General features: G+C 37.1%; 1 protein-coding gene across 2 annotated transcripts; it reads left to right on the top strand.

The window, feature by feature from the left end:
• Positions 1 to 1,219: 1,219 nt before the first annotated feature.
• mfsd1 (major facilitator superfamily domain containing 1) lies at positions 1,220 to 18,728 on the top strand. 2 transcript variants are annotated; one of them, XM_053651270.1, is made up of 17 exons: positions 1,220 to 2,236; positions 2,394 to 2,446; positions 5,437 to 5,549; positions 6,071 to 6,113; positions 6,712 to 6,779; positions 6,867 to 6,975; positions 7,409 to 7,511; positions 8,903 to 9,001; positions 9,396 to 9,507; positions 11,231 to 11,287; positions 11,516 to 11,672; positions 11,946 to 12,043; positions 12,226 to 12,338; positions 14,264 to 14,311; positions 14,412 to 14,478; positions 17,664 to 17,769; positions 18,289 to 18,728. In XM_053651270.1, exons 1-17 carry the CDS (start codon positions 2,092 to 2,094, stop codon positions 18,346 to 18,348), a joined length of 1,551 nt encoding a protein of 516 aa, XP_053507245.1. In that variant the 5' UTR covers positions 1,220 to 2,091; the 3' UTR covers positions 18,349 to 18,728. The 2 variants fall into 2 exon arrangements, with proteins under 2 accessions (XP_053507245.1, XP_053507244.1); XM_053651269.1 differs by lacking the exons at positions 17,664 to 17,769; positions 18,289 to 18,728 and adding an exon at positions 15,016 to 16,291 and having other exon boundaries at positions 1,230 to 2,236.
• The last annotated feature ends 512 nt before the right edge of the window (positions 18,729 to 19,240 follow it).

Here is a 19,240-nt window from a genome sequence, read left to right as displayed (position 1 = left end):
TCCTTTCTAGAGATTTCCTGTTCGAGTGCCAGATGTTGTTTAGTTCACTGTCTGCATGAACATAGACATATATTGGTAACATATTCTACTGAACATGAGCATGTTAAGTAGTCTCTGACAGATTCTCATATGACTAACAACTGCTTTGACTGACTCGCACCTCACAAGATGAGGTATTCATCACTCAGAACGGTCAATAGGATTAATCAGCAATCATATACAGGCTTACAGATGCTTTCAGAAATCAACACACACACACACACACACACACACACACACACACATCATTATCAGCTGGAACATCCAACAGCAGGTTCACTGACCTTTTCAAAAGCAAAGACTGCATGATGAGAGTAGCTTAAGGGAGAGCTTGGCTCCACTTTGGCAATTTATCATTAATCTGATCTGGTTGACTGTTGGTTTGAAAAATCAAGTGCGTAAGATACGAGTGTGTAGAATGCAGGGCATTATCGGCAATAGCCATATGGACCAGACAGCTGCCTAATTAATGTAATAGCTTAATTAATCTGGACATCTTACACTTCAGCTTTGGTTGTCATAGATTGAACCTCTGGTCCTGCACCATTAAACACAGCATTTCTAAAAAAAAAATTTTGCATTTCTGCTGGGGTGCCAGATCATGGCTCACAAGTACATAACAAATACTATTTTGCTGATATAAAATTTAGTTCTATTTCCTTTTGTTCTGGCTCTCCAGGCCCTTTTTCTTCAGTACTAATGGAGTATTCTTGTTTAATAATGTGGCCACTAAGTATAGACTAAATGCTTTGGCAATACACATATGGCTGCACTAATACTTATAGCAATAAAGCTATTTTGATTGATTGAATTCTGGAGAAATCAGTAAACAGTGGTTCCAACTGAACAGTTGCAGTTAAATGGCTGTAGTCTATATATGTAGAGTTCAGTGCAAAATCTTATATATCTTTGGCACAAACTGAAGACCAAAAAAATTTACTTAAAAATGACCTATATTATTTAAATTATCAGTTTATATTTCCCTTTCTGAATGTAAAAAATAAATGTATGTGAATTTAATATAAACTCCACCCACTGACCCACCCTTTTCTTTCTGGTATATCTGTGTTGGTTCTTTTTAAACTGTGTTTCTGTTGAGTCTGATGTTTTTAAATGATTATTTTATAGATAAACTGTAAAAGAGAGGTAAATATGTTTTAAACAGTCACATTTCAACTCAGGCGCATTGCTGCCTAACAGCTGCATAGTTCCTGGTTGGATCCCCCAGCTTGGGTGGCTGTCTGTCTGGATTTCCTGTGCATGTTCTCCCCTTATCACGTGGGTTTCCTCCACTTTCTCAGATTTCCTCCCAATTCCTAAAACCATGCCATTAGGTGGATTGGTCCTAGGATTGAATGAGTGTTAGGATTGTGTGTGCATGGTACACTGTGATGGGGGTGTCTCATTCAGCATGTATTCCTGCCTCATGCTCAGTGTGGTGAGTGAGAGTGAAATTGTGCATAAATAGTCAATCTTTATAGTGAATCCTATAAGGTTCAATTGCATTTCGACCAGATCTGGGACACAATCTGTTATTAATCCTTCTGGTCTTTTACTAAACATCTGTTACAACTGTGCAGCAATTTAAAGACAGACGTCTGGTGTAAAGGGTTAAATGAGCTGATGATGCGTTATCGACTGAGACCGTGTGACTAAGCATCTCGCATGCATCCCTCCATTCCTCCATTCCTCTTGTTGAAGTTCAGTGAGTTGTTTTTCTGGTCTGAGCGCGCAGGCGAAACCATTTTGCACGTGGGGGACCCCATGACAAAATACAAGATGAATTTCATATGTAGAATTTTCGGACTTTGATATTATTATTTTTTTCCCCTGCTTATTATATTAAAATAGTCAGTAAGCTGGAATTTGAAACCGTGTCCCGAGCCTCCTGGTCTGTTGTGTCTCTTCAAATCCTTTCCGGGGAATAAAGAAAAAGAAGCACGTGCTATTATAGTCACGTGACTTTCTGTGGTCACATGACCTTTAAAAAAAAAAGCCACACTTTCGTTGCTCTTTATTAAAGGCTACGAGGTTTTAAGGTACAGCACTAAAATGGCTGGCAGGGAAGAAACTCAAGGGCTGTTAGATGAAACTGGCCATGATGCTGGAAATCGAAGGCGGATGTCCCCGTTTTGTGACCCGAATCATTTATTACACCGAATTGTTGTCCTTGTTTTCATGTGTTTTTTAGGATTCGGTGAGTTGTTGGGTTTTTTTTTGTTAACTTCCGTTGTAAACACTCAGCTTTGTTATTGAGGAGTAGAGCTGTGATACTGTTACACTTACAAAACAGAATTTTAATGTATCCTAAAATCTTTCAAAATGTAATTAATTTTCTACTTACTCGGTTTCAGGAAGCTACTTCTGTTATGACAATCCTGCTGCTCTTCAGAAACAAGTCATCCAGGTTAGAGAGTGTTTGTTTGTTTGTTTGCTGTGTGAAAGCTTGTTAATATGCCCTTTAATTCGTCCCCCTCCTACTTTATTTGCTTTTCCTGTCTTATTGATTTTCTCATGCTTTCCTTATAGGAAATCCTCTTTTAAGGTAGTGATTGATTTTGAGGTAGAACTGAACATGGTGCTGTTTTGTTATTGATTGATTTGATTGGACTGACTTGATCTTAAGCAGGGTGATCAGATATTTTCCGAGATCTGACATGGGACTGGAGTTTGGGACGTTCATTCTAAACATGACATGGCTGACATATCAACAGAAATAGCAAACTCTCAAACTTCACACATCACATCAATATGAATCATCTACAAGTGATGCTGTTGTGGGGAAACAACTATAACTTGAATTTGATTATGAATCTACTCAAAATTTTGCCCCAGATATCCAATTATCCATATAACAACGGTTGATCTGTTTGGTGACTACATCTGGTGTTAAAAAAAACCCCAAAACAAATGCATATCTTGCACAATCCAATAAGTACAGTGAGGGAAATAAATATTGAACGTGTCAAATTTTCTCAGTAAATATATTTCCAATGAGGATATTCACATGAAATGTTCAACACACATCAGTATTAACTCAAGAAATCCAGAAATATAAAGAATTCACAACTTTAAAGTCCATATATAAAGTTATGTGTAATGAAGTGGAATGACACAGGAAAAAAGTATTGAACACGCTAAGAAAAAGCAGTTCTCCAAGGCAAGGAACCAGCCGAAATCCATAAGTAAGTTTTACCCCCTATCTGGAAAATTAATATCTGGCAAAATAATATATATAGAGTTAGTAAGTTGATGGTCTATAAAAATGCTTTTTGTTACCAAGGTGTCTAACAAGAAACATCTCATGGTGGGTAAAAGCAAAGAGTTCTCCCAAGACATTTGCAACTTTATTGTTGCAAAACATGTTGATGGAATCGGATACAGACGTATTTCAAAACTTCTGAATCCTCTGGTAAGCACCATTGTGGCCATTATACATGAGTCTAAGCAACATCGCTCCGTCGTCAACCTGTCACACACAGGAGCCCCTCACAAGATTTCTGACCAGGTAGTCAGAAGAGTAGCCCAAGAGCCAAGGACCACTCGGAAAGTGCTCCAGAAACACTTGGAGGCAGCAGGTACATCGTCACAGAGAAAACAATGGACAATGCACTCCACTGCTCACGCTCACCCCGCAAGACTCCATTACTAAAGAAAAGGCACGTCGAAGCTCATTTAAAGTTTGCTACAACTCCATTGGACATGCCTATGAAATACTGGGAGAGTGTAGTCTGGTCAGACGAGAGCAAAATTGAACTTTTTGACTATGTTTAGAAGAATGGGACAAAATCGCACCTGAATACTGCAGCCGATTAATTTCTACATACAGGAAGCGTCTTAAAACCGTCATTACAAACAAAGGCTTCTCCACCAAGTATGAAATAAATTTCAGTTAGCATGTTCAATACTTTTTTTCCTGTGTCATTCCTCTTTAGTACACATAACTTCATTTATGGACTTTAATGTTTGGATTTCTTAAGTTAATACCAAAAATGTGAATTTGTGAATGGGGAAATTGTAATGGTACAGCATACAAAGACATTCTATACAATTGAGTGTTTCTGACTTTGTGGGAAGACACACACACAGGTATGATAGGTGTCCACATACTTTTGGCCATGTAGTGTGTGTTGCAGCTGAACCTGATGTTGATTATTTTGCTATAACGGCACATCCCATAGTTCTGTTCTTGCCAGCAAACATTTGTTTATTAATTAAGGAGTGACCTCCTGCTTTTCTCAGTTTATACTTCAATTCATGTTGTGGAACGTACGTAAAACAGGTTCCTGGTATAATGTAGTTTATAGCAACCCCCCCGCCGAGGTAGTATAAGTATCTCCGTACAGAAAGTCACCTACAACAAATGCACATTGGTGTTTTGTTCTACTTTTTTTATTTTAAAAGTTTATTTATTTATTTATTTATTTATTTATTTAGATCGGTTAATGCAGAATGTCAGCTATACATCTCCCTGTGTAAGTTGTTACTGAACAGCAAATATAACACAAAAAGAGATACGTGAAGTTCACACGTCATATGTATGTTCTAGTTTCTACCACTGCTGCAAAACTATCAACAAAATCTAACCGAGGTGTCTTTTAAATTTCCCTTTTTTAAAGCCACGCTTGCGTTTATGGACTCTTATGCTTAGCCATGGCTTCCTTTTTCACTTGACGGTATAAAGATCCAAAAGGTCAGAGAATGAACTGAAATAAAAGGTAGTTGACCTCTTGGGCAATGTCTGTAAAAATGGCTTAAAAGGACAGTCTTGCTTTGTTGGAAAATTGCAGTACAAATGACAAATCTGTGCGCTTTGGGGTAAACATTTGTTCAGGGAGCAATGATATCACAGCTTGTATTGCTTCCTAAATGAATACACATTCATACACAGATTCTTGGTACCTCAAAGGATCTTTTGATGGTTAAGGTATCTGTATTTCTGTTGTGACACATTTTTGACATAACATCTCCAGCCTTTAGTGATTTGCTAGATAAATGTCTTTGCTGCCTTCTAAACTGGACTTTTACTGCTCAAAATTATTGCTTGCCAAGGGACATGATGTTATTTGAGAGTATATGTGATCAATCTATCACATAGACAAAACTAGTTATGAACAGATTACACACCCGTCTCTGTTGTGTGCCTCATATGACCCACAGAAGGTCAGAATTTTGTTGCTCTCACTTGGGAGATATAAATGTTAAAGTAAATTTTACTCCGGATTTTGGCATTAAAAATGAAATCTGTCTAAAATTCCAGCTGTTGTCGTCAACATTCGTATTTCAGCCACTGAGCTGTTGAATTTGTAATGGACATCTCTGTGTGTGTGTGTGTGTGTGTGTGTGTGTGTGTGTGTGTGTGTGTGTGTGTGTGCCCATTTATCTCTCTCTTCATAGGATATGCAGTTAAACACCTCCAAATTCATGCAGCTTTATGCCTGGTACTCATGGCCTAATGTATTTCTCTGTTTCCTGGGAGGATTTTTGTTGGACAGGGTGTTTGGCATAAGGTAAGCCCAATATATTTGTGTGTAATTTTACAAAATTTTTAAAATGGTGTGATTTAATACTGGGTGTCTGAAATGTCAGGAACCAATGGGAATATGTTGAGCAAATATGTCGAACCAAATACATTGAGCAAAATCTGCAATGACGCTATACGGCGGCTGAGAAAATGTGTAGCGCATGAGGGTGAACATGTAGTGCATATGTTTGTAAATAATATTTCCAAAACATAAGTACATGTAGTTTTACTCTCATTGGTTCCTGATTTTTTTAATTTATTTTTTATTTTATTATTTTATTTTTTTTAATCATTTTTTTTCTGGACGCCCTGTAGATTAAGCAGATTAAACGAAACACTAAAATTTCTGTTCCATGTATGCACAGAGTTGTACTCCACATCTCACGTTCAGTGGTATTAAACCACCGAGTTTATATGATGATTTTAAAACTGTAACTTGCTCTAGTTTGAGTTTATATGCTTGTAAGGTTGTCAGTAGTTATTAATTGTCCCTGTCGCTCTTTCTAGGATGGGGACAATCATCTTTGCACTCTTTGTGTGTATTGGACAGGTAGATACATATCCATAATTCCTTTAATTTTTTTTATTTATTTATTTTTTAAAAAGACATGCTTTAAAGAGTACTGATGTCCCTATAAAGCTCAACAGGCAAATCTTTGATTCTAATCATTATTGCTCACACAGTAATGTATTATAATATTACTACTTGACAAAGATTTAAAATGCGTGGATGACTATTATTGTGTAGCTGGTTGGTGAACATGATTTAATTCTAAAATCAAAATTTAAAGTGATACTGTATGTGCCATAATCCATAATTGTCAGTAGAGTGTGATAGTTTTGTTATTTTGTACTGTTTGCTATTGAGCTAGAATCCAGAATGTCTACTTAATCCTCCAGACTTTTTAAATTAAAGAAAAATAAAAACTGGATAAAGTATCTTTGGTATTGTGTTGAGTTTTAGTACAAGGTGTGAGAGCAGCTTTAGTGCACTTTGGCATAGATTCTGCATGTCCCCAGAAATTTTGATTATGGTGGTGGAGAGAATTTTCACTTGTCTGTATTTATACCCATATGCGACATCACAGCCCTGTTTGTAATTGGCCTCCTCCAATACTTGGTGTAAGATATTGATATTTTTTTTGCAGGTCATATTTGCCATGGGTGCTTTGGTCAACCATTTCTGGTTGATGGAATTGGGGCGCTTTGTTTTCGGGTAAGGTGCTACTATTTGGCGGAAACATCCACTTTTTAGGTAGTGATGATTTGCATTACTGTGAGCACACTTTTTCTCAATATGCAGTATTGGAGGAGAGTCTTTGGCTGTGGCTCAGAACACATATGCTGTGAACTGGTTCAAAGGGAAGGAGCTTAACCTGGTATTCGGCCTGCAGCTCAGCATGGCGAGAGTGGTGAGAAAAGATGCATGGGTGGCTTCTGGGTAAAAAGGAAGTGCCTCAGGCGGTGAAAAAATTATTGTGTATACAGTAATTAGATTTGGAGACAAGTTTGGACTAATTTTAGACTTGGTTCCCTGTTAAAAAAAAAAATCCTAATTACAAAAAATATATACTGTAAGACACTGTTGTATGTTTTAATTCTATACTGAGTAAAATTGTTCTAAAAAAATTAAGCCCTTCATGTATTAAATGACTTTGCTTTAGTTCTGTATTTAAAAACTCGTACTAAGCTTCACTTACAAATGCAAATATTACAATAATGAATGAAAACTAGGATGCGCGATAGGATTGACAGAAAATAAGGATGATGGCATTATTTACCTTGAGAGTTAACTGTTCCCCAACAGCCTGTTAACCTTGTTTGTATGCGTTTGATTCCTTCTAGGGCAGTACAGTGAACATGAACATCATGAGCTGGGTGTATGATCAAATGACGAACTTGCTGGGCCACACTGGCCCCTTCACTCTCGGAGTTGCACTCATGATCGGTAAGTGGCTAATTTTCAACGTCAAGCAAAAGTATAGTGGGATAGAATGAAACGATCTGCAAACTCTTTTTTCAGTGCAACAGAGTATGCCATTGAGTTAATGTGTTTTTACACACTGCTATTTTCTTTCCTTTTTTTTTTTATCTTAAGAAAAAAGTTGAGAATATTTTGCATTCCCAAAAATTCTTCTTAAGAATGTTCTTAAAAATCATCGTAAATTAAGTTCAGTTATACTAACATTGTTGTAGATCCCCAAAGGGTAAGATTTTTCACTGATTTTTTTGGGTTGTTTCAAATATTAAACATTACAACATTATGAAACTTGTAACATATAAAAAAAAAATGCATAACTACTACAATATTTTAGCTCTTGCCTATTGTTTTGGTTTCTGTTCTTCTCCTTCATGTCAAATCAGCCGAATGGTTTCCACTTTCCAGCAAGTACATTCTCCTATGACGTGTCTCCTATTGATATATTTACAATTTGGCAATATTGAATACTTAATTGTTCTTAAGCATTGCACTTAGTTCTTACAAACTTCTTAGAATTTATCTTAAGAACTTTCTTAACTTCTTCATTACGAAGATCTTTGTGAATCTGGCCCGTGATGATGATGTAGAAATCATGGCTGTAGAAATGAACCCTAGCTTAATCATTTCCATATAAATGAATGTATTAAGGTTATTTATATGAAATCTCTGATAATCTATTCTGTATAGATATGATCCCTCACCCTCAAGCACATCTGCATTATATCAGGATAAACTCTTTGCACTGGTTAAGTCTTACCATTTGAAAAATGCTCTCTGCCAAATTCATATCATCTGATGCTCAATCTTTAAAGCTCGAGTCTCTAGTTACACTGTCAGGAAGGCTCATTTGAAATGTAAAGCCATTTTTCATTACAATGTACAAAAAAATATTAAATTGGAGCCGGAGAGCTGTCGTGTCATTGAGTTTCCAGTTTCATTTCTGCTCTGTTACCATTCCATCTCATGCTGCTCTAATCCAGATCATGCACAGCTCGACCGTTTTCCCTTTTCTGCTTAGTAATTCATTTTGTAAAGTTGAAGTTTCCCTTTTTTCATTAAGCAGTTCTATTTTAAATGGCTTTTCATATTGAACTTCACTCACCTGTAATAATGGCTGTGGACAGAATTTCTGATACTTTCCAATGCATTTCATTTCAATTTCCAGTGGAACAGAAACATACTATGTTAAATAAAAATGTGTGTTAGACTCGGTGCACAGAAGTTTCCTGTTGCAGACAGACGAATGCATGTGAATATCCACAATTGAAACTGTGTGGTGGAATTTGTGGCTGTTTAGCTGATTATCTCTTAGAGGAACTGAAGTCTGTTTGTGTGTGTGCGCGTGACTTGTTTTTCAGCGGCCTCGACGTGTGTCTTCTCTCTGATCTGTGCTCTGCTATTGGCCTACTTTGACAAGCGGGCAGAGAGGATACTGAAAAAGGAACAGGGAAAGACTGGTCAGTTAACTGTTGTTGTTTTTGTTGTTTTTTTTTGTTTTTCTTTGTTTTTTTTTTATGGCTGGTACACTATAAACATCAAGGTGTTCAACTGCCTGTCTGTGTAAGCACCACTTGGATAAGGATATCAGTATATATTCTGCTGATCCTAGTGCCTTTTTTGTGACCTGTATTACATGCAGATTGGCAGTAAGGATTAGGACCCATCTGGGACATAATTACAGTCTTTCCTTCAACCTTAAAAGCTTTTCATACCTCCTCCTATATGATGCTGTCAATATGACTGCTTAACAGGGCATTAAATGATGTGATTGGAAAAGGGAAGTGATTTGGCTTTTTATTATTTGTGTGTGTGTGTGTGTGTGTGTGTGTGTGTGTGTGTGTGTGTGTGTAGGTGAAGTGATCAAGTTGAAGGATGTAAAGGACTTCCCTTTCCAACTGTGGATGATCTTCATCATCTGTGTGGGATATTATGTGGCCATCTTCCCCTTTATTGGCTTGGGACAGTAAGCTCGCTCGCATGCGCACTCGCGCGTGCGCACACACACACAGACAGACAGACACAGTACTACTCTCTTCTTGTAATGTGAATGCCTCAGATAGATGTTTGAAATGTTAGTATAAAAATGAACTACGAATGTATTAGTATGTTTAGTGGACAGTTAAATCAGTTAAATGTGGTTTTCAAAATGAGATGGTTTAAACATTCAACTATACATACAACTATTTTTTATATATATATTTATTTATGTATGTGTATGTCTACGGTTCTATTTGAAATTTGTGGCGCAAATGGTCATTAAGTTACGCTCTTGGACAAATGCAGAACCAATATATGCTCCTACAAGCAGTCGTAAACTGCAGAGCTAAAACAGTGTCGTATTGTTGTTGTTCTCTAAACAGTATCGCTCATCTAACAGGCATGTCTTACTCAAATGGAAAAATTAATGACCAGTATTCTGGCTCCAGGCTGTGAAAACTCAATAGTACAAGGGGATAAAAATCCATGTAATATCCAGTGTGGACAAAACAAAGAAACAAACAGATCTGCTGAGGCATCCTTTAGTAAAATGTCAATCATTTAGGACATGGACACAGAAGAAGTCTAAAAATTACTGACAGCTGTTGGTTCAGGTTTAAATGCATGGCAACTATTTTGCATTTATTTCACATAAATAAATGTGAAAGAGAAGGGGGGAAAAAAGGTAAAGTGAAGTTGATTGATCAATTTGGCAGACTGGAAAGCTGCTTTGCTGATGGCCATATCTGAAGTTTGCATTTCTCTACAGTCCGTTGACTTTTTCTGCAGATCGTTATTTGATCCCAGCTAGCATTTTGTACTCAAAGCCAAATTGCCCATTGGCAGGAAATGTTCACTTTGTTCAATGGATATCAAAAGCAACTGAAAAAAGACTTTCACAGGGGAGTTTAAAAGCAATTTCTGCCTATGCCACATCAGCATTTCTGAGTGCTGGAAGGTGCAAAATCTAAGGCTACTTTTGTTGATGTTGATGATGATGATGATAATAACAAATAATGTGCTTCTATTCCGTTTTACAAAGATAGCAAAAATTTACTTATTCACATCATAGTCTTTACTGTAACAATAAGGAGGAAATCATTCAAGTTTATCCTTTCTAACAATATATACATGTCCTCAGTCTCCATCCTCTCATTTCTTCACTCTCCACGAACACCTTTTTTTTTTTTTTTTTTTCTTTTCTATCTCGCTGCAAAGGTTGATGCAGTTTGGCATTTGGAGTCAGTTATCACTACACCCATTTCTGAAACCTTTTTAAACACATGGCACAGCAGATACGCATCTTAATCCTCATCAGATACGCATTTTAATCCCATATGTCCTGTTACATTTCTTTTGCACCCTGTCTCTAAGCATACATAAAGATGCATCGACAGCCCATACGTCCAAGTTCTGCATGCTATGAAATCATAATGCATGGTGAAAATCTCGTCGCAAAAAAAGTAGCAAAAAGTGTTTTTTGAGACCACATTTCTGGCTTTCTGACTTCACTGTATCTTCCCAGAGTATGTATATACGTGTTATTTATATATATATATATATATATATATATATAATATAAAATGACTGACAATTCATTTCATGTGCTACATGAACTTGCTTAATTCATTTTGAGTGCAGATATTTCATATTTAGTAATTGCTTTCTTATACAGTCTTAATTTGTCTGATTTATCCACTCCTGTGCAGGGTTTTCTTCATTGAGAAGTTTAACTTCACGCCGACCCAGGCAAGAGCAATAAACAGGTAATCTCACATGGCAATATTATAAGGTATAGTGTTAAACAATAAATACAATTTATCACAGCCGCCTTTGCTCATATTTACCAAGGGTGCCAATATTAGTCAAGGGCACTGTATATTTTGTGATATGAGTGGCGACGGAGGATTGCTAATATTTAGACAGTATGCATAATAAGGCATGAAATACAATGTTGTTCCTGTGAGGCCATTTATCTTCTCTTTGTATTCCAGCATTGTGTACATCATCTCAGCTCCAGCATCCCCTGTGTTGGGTTTCATGGTGGATAAAACGGGCAAGAACATCACGTGGGTTCTGTGTGCCGTGGTCACCACACTGATTGCTCATATGATGTTGGCTTTCACCTTCTGGAACCCCTGGTTTGCTATGGTAAAGCCTTTGTACAATCTCAAGAATTAAATTAACTAGTTCATCATTGCTGTGGATCCACGTATGCCTGTCCGTTGAAGAGCTAATCTCAATCGTGTGTCTCGATAGCTTTAATAATAAGCACAATATGACCATTTTTGATAGTATTTGTAGTGTGAACCTGGCAGCATTGTGCATTTTTAAAATACCAGTCTTTGCAAATGGCAGACTGAGCCTCAGTGACTGTTGTCCTGTGTGTGTGTATAGGTGTACATTTTTAATTCTTCTCCATAGGTCCTCTTGGGTCTGTCATATTCGCTGTTGGCCTGTGCTCTCTGGCCAATGGTGGCCTTTGTAGTGCCAGAACACCAACTGGGAACAGCATATGGATTGTAAGAACCCAATTTGACTTTTTTTTTTTTTTTTTTATACAGTGCTATGAATTACTCTTGATTACCCTGTTTAAGCTGAATGGATATATAGAGATGTACTAGGTAAACGTCTCTAAAATATGGTTTCATAAATCTTAATCAACTGTATCATCTGTTCTATCTATCTCCCTGTCTCGCAACAGTATGCAGTCCATACAGAACCTGGGTTTGGCACTTATCTCCATGGCAGCAGGAGCTATTCTCGACAGCAAGGGTTACCTCTTCCTGGAGGTGTTCTTCTGTGCATGCATCTGCTGTGAGTGACAATGCTGTGTGATGATTGAGTCTATATATACTGTAGACGTGAAGCCTCCATTTTTCGCTACGTCGCCGCATTGCATCTCTCTGTTCGCCACATGTAGCTCTTTCTATGACCTTTCTATGGATTTGATCATAGCGAATGAGAATATTACCCCTTCATAAAGCTCTCACAAAATGGTGGAAACACTGGTTTCCACAAAGTTGAACTTTGCATAACTTTTGCTGCAACTTTGCTAAAAGCATGTCATTCCACCACTGTGGAACCAGGACCATTAATGCTGCTGTGCATCTCCTGAAGTCAGACCTTTCTACCTGGTAACTCGGTTTACGGTCTATGGAAAATAAGAACATGCCGTGCTCTCCAGAATTATTGGCACCCTTCATAAAACTGAGCAACAATTATTGTATAAAATAATCAATGCACACAATCCATTAATTTTCGAAAAAGAGAAGAGATCATTTATCTTTGTTCTTACAAAAATCAATCTTATTAGAATAGCTTTTTTAAATTATCTATTTTCGAGACGGTGGGGGGGGGGCTGTGCCAAAAGTATTGACACCCCTTAGGATTTATTTTGCTTAAATGATCATTCTTGCAAAACTATTGGGAGGTGGATGTCACATACTTTTTTTCATTGCCTTTAATAACATTTTAAATAATTTGTGTCATCCTTTATGAAAGGTCTTTAAACACAAAAGAAACAGATGGTTGTTTGACCTGCAAAAATCGGGTAATGGATAAAAAAAAAAATGTACATGGTTAAAAATACCATTAACCCTCCTATTGTATTTGGGGCAGAAAAAAGTTGCATACATTATGTTATGGGTCAAAAATGACTTCCACAGTTTAAATACACACAAAAAGAACAGTTAACCTTTTATTATGGCTTGTCCAAGACCGCCAAAAAATTTCAAAGAGAAAAAGAGATTAATCAGTATTTCGGACATCTCAAATGTGGAAATGGGTCAACTTGACACATAACGTAATAGGAGAGTTAAGCACAATAATGCAGTTTTCACATGTCTGAAATATTTGGAAAGTTGGCATACTTTGGGCCATGAGCACAGTCAGAAGGATAACGAAGGATGGCAAAAACAGCCCAGTTTTAGAAGATACCGGTTTTACAATTGCACAGAGCATTGCACAAAATGCAGCACCTCAACTTCACCAAGTGCCATTTGAATTACAGTTGGCATTGTGTGTTGTGTTCAGAGGAGACCATTTTGGTCATGCAAAATATCAGCATGTTTGGTGACAAAAGGGAACCCTACTGGTCTGATCCAAATTCGAGAGGGAAGTTCACATGCACAAATAGAAGAATGTGAAGGAGCTTAGTGTTCTGCGTGGAGGAGTGGCCCAAGCATCTTCTACATGTGTCTGTAAACTTTTTAGACATTACAGGAATAGACTTAGTGCTGTTACTCTCTACAGGGCAGGTGTCAAAAAATACTTTAATATTCGTTGTATTAATGTGCTGATAATTCTGAAATTAGTGGTTTGTAAATTAAACTGCACTGCATTTAAAAAAATTAATGAAATATATATAAAATCTCTATCTATATCTCTCATGTATCTCTCATGTATCTGAGCTCAAAATATTACTTATTACAGTGTGGCTGAAGTGGTAGAACAAGTTGGGTTGGCTGTTCGATTCCCGGCCCACATGCCAAAGTGTCCCTGGGCAAGACACTGACCCCAAGTTGCTCCCGATGGCAGGCTAGTGCCTTGCATGGCAGCTCTGCTACCATTGGTGTGTGAGAATGAGTAACAGTGGAAAGCGCTTTGTAGAACCGCTCTTTTTATTCATAGATTGTGCGTTTTCATCAAGTGTGCCAAAACATCTAGAGGGTATGGTACATTGTGTTGTCGGTTTATTATGCACTATATGGGTGTAATATGTTGTTCTTTTCTTTCAACAGTGGCTGTGATAGCAGTGGTGATGCTTTACTTTGCGGACCTTGTCCGATGTACGTTTGACAGGAAACTACATCACTCAATTTCTAGCATTTCACCAGAATGATGTGCCTCATTATGCATTTCTCATTCTCGCCACATGTTTTTAATCAGGTGGAGAACTGAACCTTTCAGCCTCAGCCCGAGCCAAACTCCAGAAGAGCTTTTCTGCTGAGTCAGAGTGAGTTCATTATGGTTTGACCTCTTAACTTTTATCACTTTCCTCATTACAGCTTGAACTCTTAATGATTTCACCTCTAGAGACTTCTTCATGCTCAGATAATACAAAGTTATGCAGATTCAGAGTCAGGGCCATGGACTGCATTGTTAACTTTGTCAGATTTTGAAGTGTTTATTTGAAGGTGTTTTTTTTTTTTTTTTTTTTTTTGTTGTTGTTGTTGTTGTTGTTGTTAATGCACTGCAGGAAAACCCAAATCCGTGCCATGCACTGGAATTGGTACTGAATAACTTGGATCTGTCTACAAGACCTGTAAATGGAAATGAGGAACACTCATATTTTGAAATCATTACTGTATATAAAATGTGAGCAAGCTAAAATACAAAACACCAGTTCTGCATATCATGTATGACATCAGTAAGTTAACATATGAGACGTACAGTACTTAAGAAGATGGCAACTTCCTCACCCCCAGTAATCACCCAGTGGGTATAATGCATGTGTGTTGTACTGTAACAAAGCCTGTGTGCTGTGTTCCAGGTGATAGCTGTTCAGTCCACTGGCTCCACCCTTCCTGCTGTGATCTGTCTCACTGGACAACTCAGCCTGTCAATCACCCACCAATGGGCATTTCTGCACTACTTACTCCTCTTCATCACACTGACCAGTCTAATCCCAACACACTGGTATAGGGCTGTCTCAAATAGCCTTCTCCCCCCAGATAGAACTTTTTAATAATCACTGTGTTCACATTGGGATTGGTATATTGTACAGGTTGAAAGGAGGATCGGATCGATTTGGCTGGTTGGGTCATGCCAGAGAGGACGTCTCGCCACTCTCTTAACTCCACCTCAGAGCAGCTGGCACTGTCATGGACACCTTCAAAATACCACTTCCTTTTTACTCTTGGTATCATTTAGGGCCAGTTCTTTCCACAGACTTTTGCACTGGTGAATCTTCACCCACTGGGAAAACTTACTGGGATGTAGCTTATGCTTTATCTGTTCACAGATTCACAACACCCTACATTTTGTTACCTCACCCGCTGTGAGAAGCTATGTTGTGGCACTTCCTAACTTTTTACATGACATCACTTGACTGAGTCTGATATTTTATGGTTTTATCTTTTTTTAAGACTTATAAACAAATCCTTTTTTTAATTATTATTTTTTTTAAACTTCAACCTGTGGTATATTGCTGTCAAACAGTTTTTCAAATAATTTTAAATATAAATAGTCACCTTACAATTGCATGTAGTGAAGTAATCATCATGTTTGTATCTTTTCCACAGTATTTAGTCTCTGCATTATAATCTACATGGTATTCATCAAGAAAATTGGATTTGGTTTTATATCTACAAATAATATGACTGAAATTATACAAGCTTTTTATTTTTATTTTTTTAATTGGAGTCCAAAAGATTTCTAGCATATCAGCAGTCTTTTAAATATTTCAGACCATGGCCGTTTGTCATTTTAGAGATTTTTTTAAAAATATTTTTTCCATTTGTGCATCATTGATATTACAAAGCAAAGTAAGTATCATAGGAGCATTCTAGGGATGCTTTGTCTTTGTCTTCATGTGTACATATATTATTGACCCAATTGCATTTCAATCAAATGCAGGCTAATTGTTAACGTTAACAGCAAATATGCTTCAAAATGGTTGATCTCTGCATATATGCACAGTTTGAAAATACTTTTGTTGATTAACCTTATAGGACTTAGGAGCTTGGCAATGTGTTCCAGTACTGGTTTTGCCATGGTTTTTGTAAAGTTAGGCGCACAAAGGGAGGAGGGTATAAGAGGGCGGGTTAAAAAAAATAATTATATATATATATATATATATATATATATATATATATATATATATAATATATAATAAAATATTATTATTGTTATTATTTTTATTATTTTTTTTTTTTTAATAGGTACACATCTTTGCTTTGCCAAAAACACATTGTGCTTGGTGTTTTGTACAATCCATTTCCTTCACACTTATTGCTTTACTAACTAGCTAGCAGAAGGACGTAATAAAGATAAATCAGCCTTCATGATAGATGTAATAGTATTTAATATCTTAAACAACTTCATCCATCTTAAATGCGGTAGTGGCTTCTGGAAAGGTTCCTTTCCTGAAGTCTACTTAATTACTTGCTAAGAAACTAGTGTGTTCTAGGGGGAAATAGCATGGGGAAGTCAATGTGGGTGTGTTAAGAACAGTAATGGAATGTGGTTTTTTTTTTTTTTTTTTTTTTCTTTTAAAGTTCTTTATCCCCCGCCCCCCCCCCCCCCCCCCCCCCCAAATCAATCCATGTATCCAAGATGTTCTGCCATGTTCGCTTTGGAATCTGACGAAGAAACTTTGTGATTTTTTTTTTTTAACAGAGTACCAACTGGTATGCCTTTATTAGTAAAAGTGTAGTGTACTTCTAAACAATCAATTAGTGTCTTTCGCATCCTAATGAGTAGGATTACTTTGCCATTGGGACAGTAATCTTGGATCAAAACTCTTTTTGGCTTAACACTAATCGTTGACAACGAACTTCTTTTTGCCTAGTAGTATAATGATGAATGCCCAAACCACTGACTGAGGAATAATAATGGGTTGTTTTGAAACTTGTCAGTAGTCCACTTGGGATTGAGCTTTTATCTTGCTGTTAATCGTTTAATATGGAAACGAGTTACTGCAGTAGGAACTGTCTAATAATTCTGATTAAAGACCTTTTTGTGAAATGTTTGTAAGGATGAGGGGCTCCCTACTGGCAAAAATTAAACCGTCTGATCTAATGTTGGATGTTGAGTGCTGTTCATGGCTCCCCCTGAAACTCATTGCCTCAGGAAGAGGGTCTGGATTAGAACTTTCAGCTTTTTATATTCAAAAGTTGCCTCAAGTTTGATCTAGAGAAATGAAATTAGGCTTATTTTTGTACTGTATAAACTCGGGGTTGGAAGAACAAATAAAAGATAAAGTGATTTTGCATTGCATTGTGTCTTGTTTGCTTGGTAGGCTGTACAAATGCATCTTTTTGTATTATATTTAAAGCTTACTTTGTATTATCTATCATTTCTGTGTGTCTCTATTTGCTCCCCCTTCTATCATGTTCTCGTGTTCTCTCTCTCTCTCTCTCTCTCTCTCTCTCTCTCTCTCTCTCTCTCTCTCTTGCTCTCTCTCAGGGTGCCACAGAGGCTGCAAATCTTAAAGAAGAAGCAGCAGCAGGAGGAGCACGCTCATATCAAACCCCTGTCCGCATTTCTCCTTCGTAATCGCTATCTCTCCAGACTGGGGGCGCAGGTAGCCCACACACAAGCTCACTTTCTTCTTCTTTGCCTTAGATTACACTATTTATTGTGTCCTACTACTTTAAACTTGGCCCCCGGGTGTGCAAAAATTAAATAATCTTTTTTGGGACATTTTTTAAAAGCACATTAAATTGCTTTTTGACACCATATCTTGGTAGAACTAATGTTGCAGTACCTACATGTTGGCCTATTGTAAGGGCTAGAATAGACTTTTCTATAATTTTGAAAATTATTTATTTATTTATTTTTATACAGTCAAGGGATTAATTGCTGGATGTCACATTTTACATTCCTTTATGTTCACATGAAAAATGCCTTCTCTATATAATCCTACAGATTCTTTTTGACACATAATGAATTGCTGTTTGACACAAAACTGAATGAATATTATCACCTTAATTCTTCCTATTCTGTTGGCATTTCTTCTATTTCTGTGACTTTTGATTTAGTAAAAAGCAGCTCTAATATTTATCTAACACCCTTTTGCTCTATTTATTTCCTCAATGAACAGCTCCCAGACCACTACAATATCCATCTGTCCTCCCTCGCCTACAGAAGTTTGCTCCGATGATCTGCTCTTAAAGCTTGTTGTCCGTTGACTCACTGTGAACTAAAGCCCTTGGGCTTAAAAAAAAAAAAAAAGAAGCACATGATGCTTTTGGTGTTTTTGTGGGGATGTAAACTGCTCTATACAACCCTATTTGGTTCAGGCAATTTTAAACATTTATGGGCGCTCTCCCTGTTTGGGTAATTTATGTCAGTTCATGTTGCTGTGTTCTATTACTTAGATTAACATCCAACACGGTTTATGGACTGTTATGTTTTTCACTATCGCACTTTGTGGTAAACAGGAATTGTATTGAATTTATTTTATGATTGTATATCAGGTGACGCTATTTAATAAAGACATTTTTACAGTACATAAATCTGATGCCTTTTTGTTACACTTGGTCTTAAAAGTTTAACAAGATCCTGCGTGCTCACCCCAGCTTTCCTGTTACAGGAGCAAGTCTGAGACATCCTAAAATGGTGATGTCATCTAGGGTGTGTTGTGCCCTTTCTCTGTCAGGTACTTGAGATCACTCCAACACTAAATTGCAAAATCCTCTTAACTTCTCTCTCTCCCCTTGAGTGGAGATGATGCGTTTCCAATTAAATGTGGCTGCAGTGTGCATAAACCCCAAATAGTGACAAACCAAACAGTCATTTCTGAGATCATTATAGGAGCAAGTATCTGGAAAAGTCAATAAAGCTAATTTCTAATTATATACAGCCATTTCCCCTTGTTTGCCATGCTAGGTGTGATTTTGTGTGGTGAGACTGTCAAATTGTGCTAGACTCCAGCCATATATAGAATCCTGTTTTATATATAGAATCCTGGTAATCCATCTCATAACCAGGATTTTATCTGCTGAGTTAAAAAAAACAAAACACAAACTTTCAACAGAAAAGTATCCTGTTGA

This window comes from Ictalurus furcatus, chromosome 20, assembly GCF_023375685.1.
Source record: "Ictalurus furcatus strain D&B chromosome 20, Billie_1.0, whole genome shotgun sequence".
NCBI lineage: Eukaryota > Metazoa > Chordata > Actinopteri > Siluriformes > Ictaluridae > Ictalurus > Ictalurus furcatus.
Note: the sequence above shows the minus strand (reverse complement) of the source record. Positions and strands in the feature narration are given on the sequence as shown.